At 42.7% G+C, this 1035-nt stretch overlaps 1 protein-coding gene across 1 annotated transcript; it reads left to right on the forward strand.

Moving 5' to 3' along the window:
* Positions 1 to 139: 139 nt before the first annotated feature.
* On the forward strand, positions 140 to 385 carry LACBIDRAFT_316678 (uncharacterized protein; the record flags this gene model as incomplete). The annotated part of the gene is made up of 1 exon (XM_001891299.1): positions 140 to 385. A coding segment is annotated over one exon (246 nt), but the record flags the coding sequence as incomplete, so codon positions are not given.
* Between the last annotated feature and the right edge of the window lie 650 nt (positions 386 to 1035).

Raw genomic sequence — 1035 nt, forward strand, 5'->3', positions numbered from 1 at the left:
CATTGCTACATGGAAAACTCTCTGAATGGATCATTCACTTAATTCAGTCAAACCCATTGCAAAAAATATATTAAATTGGTGTTGTAGAGAGTACAAGGTCAATGTCTCAAGAAATTGGGCCTGTGACACTCTGTCACAGCATGTCACGGGTCATCAGACTCATCACACATACCGAGGATTGTGCACCACCACTCGAAATGGTAAAACATCACATGACCTGGGGAAACACGACGCGACGCGAAACAAACAAATGATCTTTCTGCCACCAGCTCTCAAACTCCCCCACCAATGTCGCAAGCCCTGCAACTCAAGACCACTCCGGCGTTGGTATCACAAATGGAAATACCGCCCCAACCACACAAAGCACACCCAGCTTTTTATATGATCAAGAAACTTTTGGAACTGCTGAAGAGCTCTTCAAGAAATTCTTGAGAACATCACTGTGTGCCAATCTTTGGAAGTTTTATCTCGTCTATGTGAGGTATGTAATTGACATCGCCCTTTTTGCGTGATTCCAATCTCTTAACAGACATTTGAATGTTTCGCCATCCACGCATGATATTGTCTGAAAATCTTATGAATTTGTGTTGAACCACTTCAGTCACCCATTTTAGGGTACCCCCGAGGTATATGAATTCTTTGATTTAAGGGTACCTCAAGGGTACCCATTCCAGGGTGGTATGTGAGCACCATACCAATACCATGGTACCATGGAATGGAAAACCCATACCATATCCCACTCATACCAATACCAAGTTACCATACCATACCATGTCATGTTATACCATACCAGATGGTATGATATCACTTCATACCATCATACCAAAGCTGTCACGGGGTGTCTGGGGTCCTTTTCCAAAATATATAAATTATTTCTGCAGGCTGCAATACTGGTCCATTGGGTGCCATTTTTTGTGGGGGGGTTCTCCAGGTTTATCCTGAGATATTAGGCTACAAATCAAGGCCAGATAGTCCAAGCCATTTATTGAAAATTAGTTCAAATGGGGATTATCCCAGCTTTCCCATGCATCAAAG

The sequence above is a fragment of the Laccaria bicolor genome, genomic scaffold, assembly GCF_000143565.1.
Source record: "Laccaria bicolor S238N-H82 LACBIscaffold_777 genomic scaffold, whole genome shotgun sequence".
Taxonomy (NCBI): Eukaryota; Fungi; Basidiomycota; class Agaricomycetes; order Agaricales; family Hydnangiaceae; genus Laccaria; species Laccaria bicolor.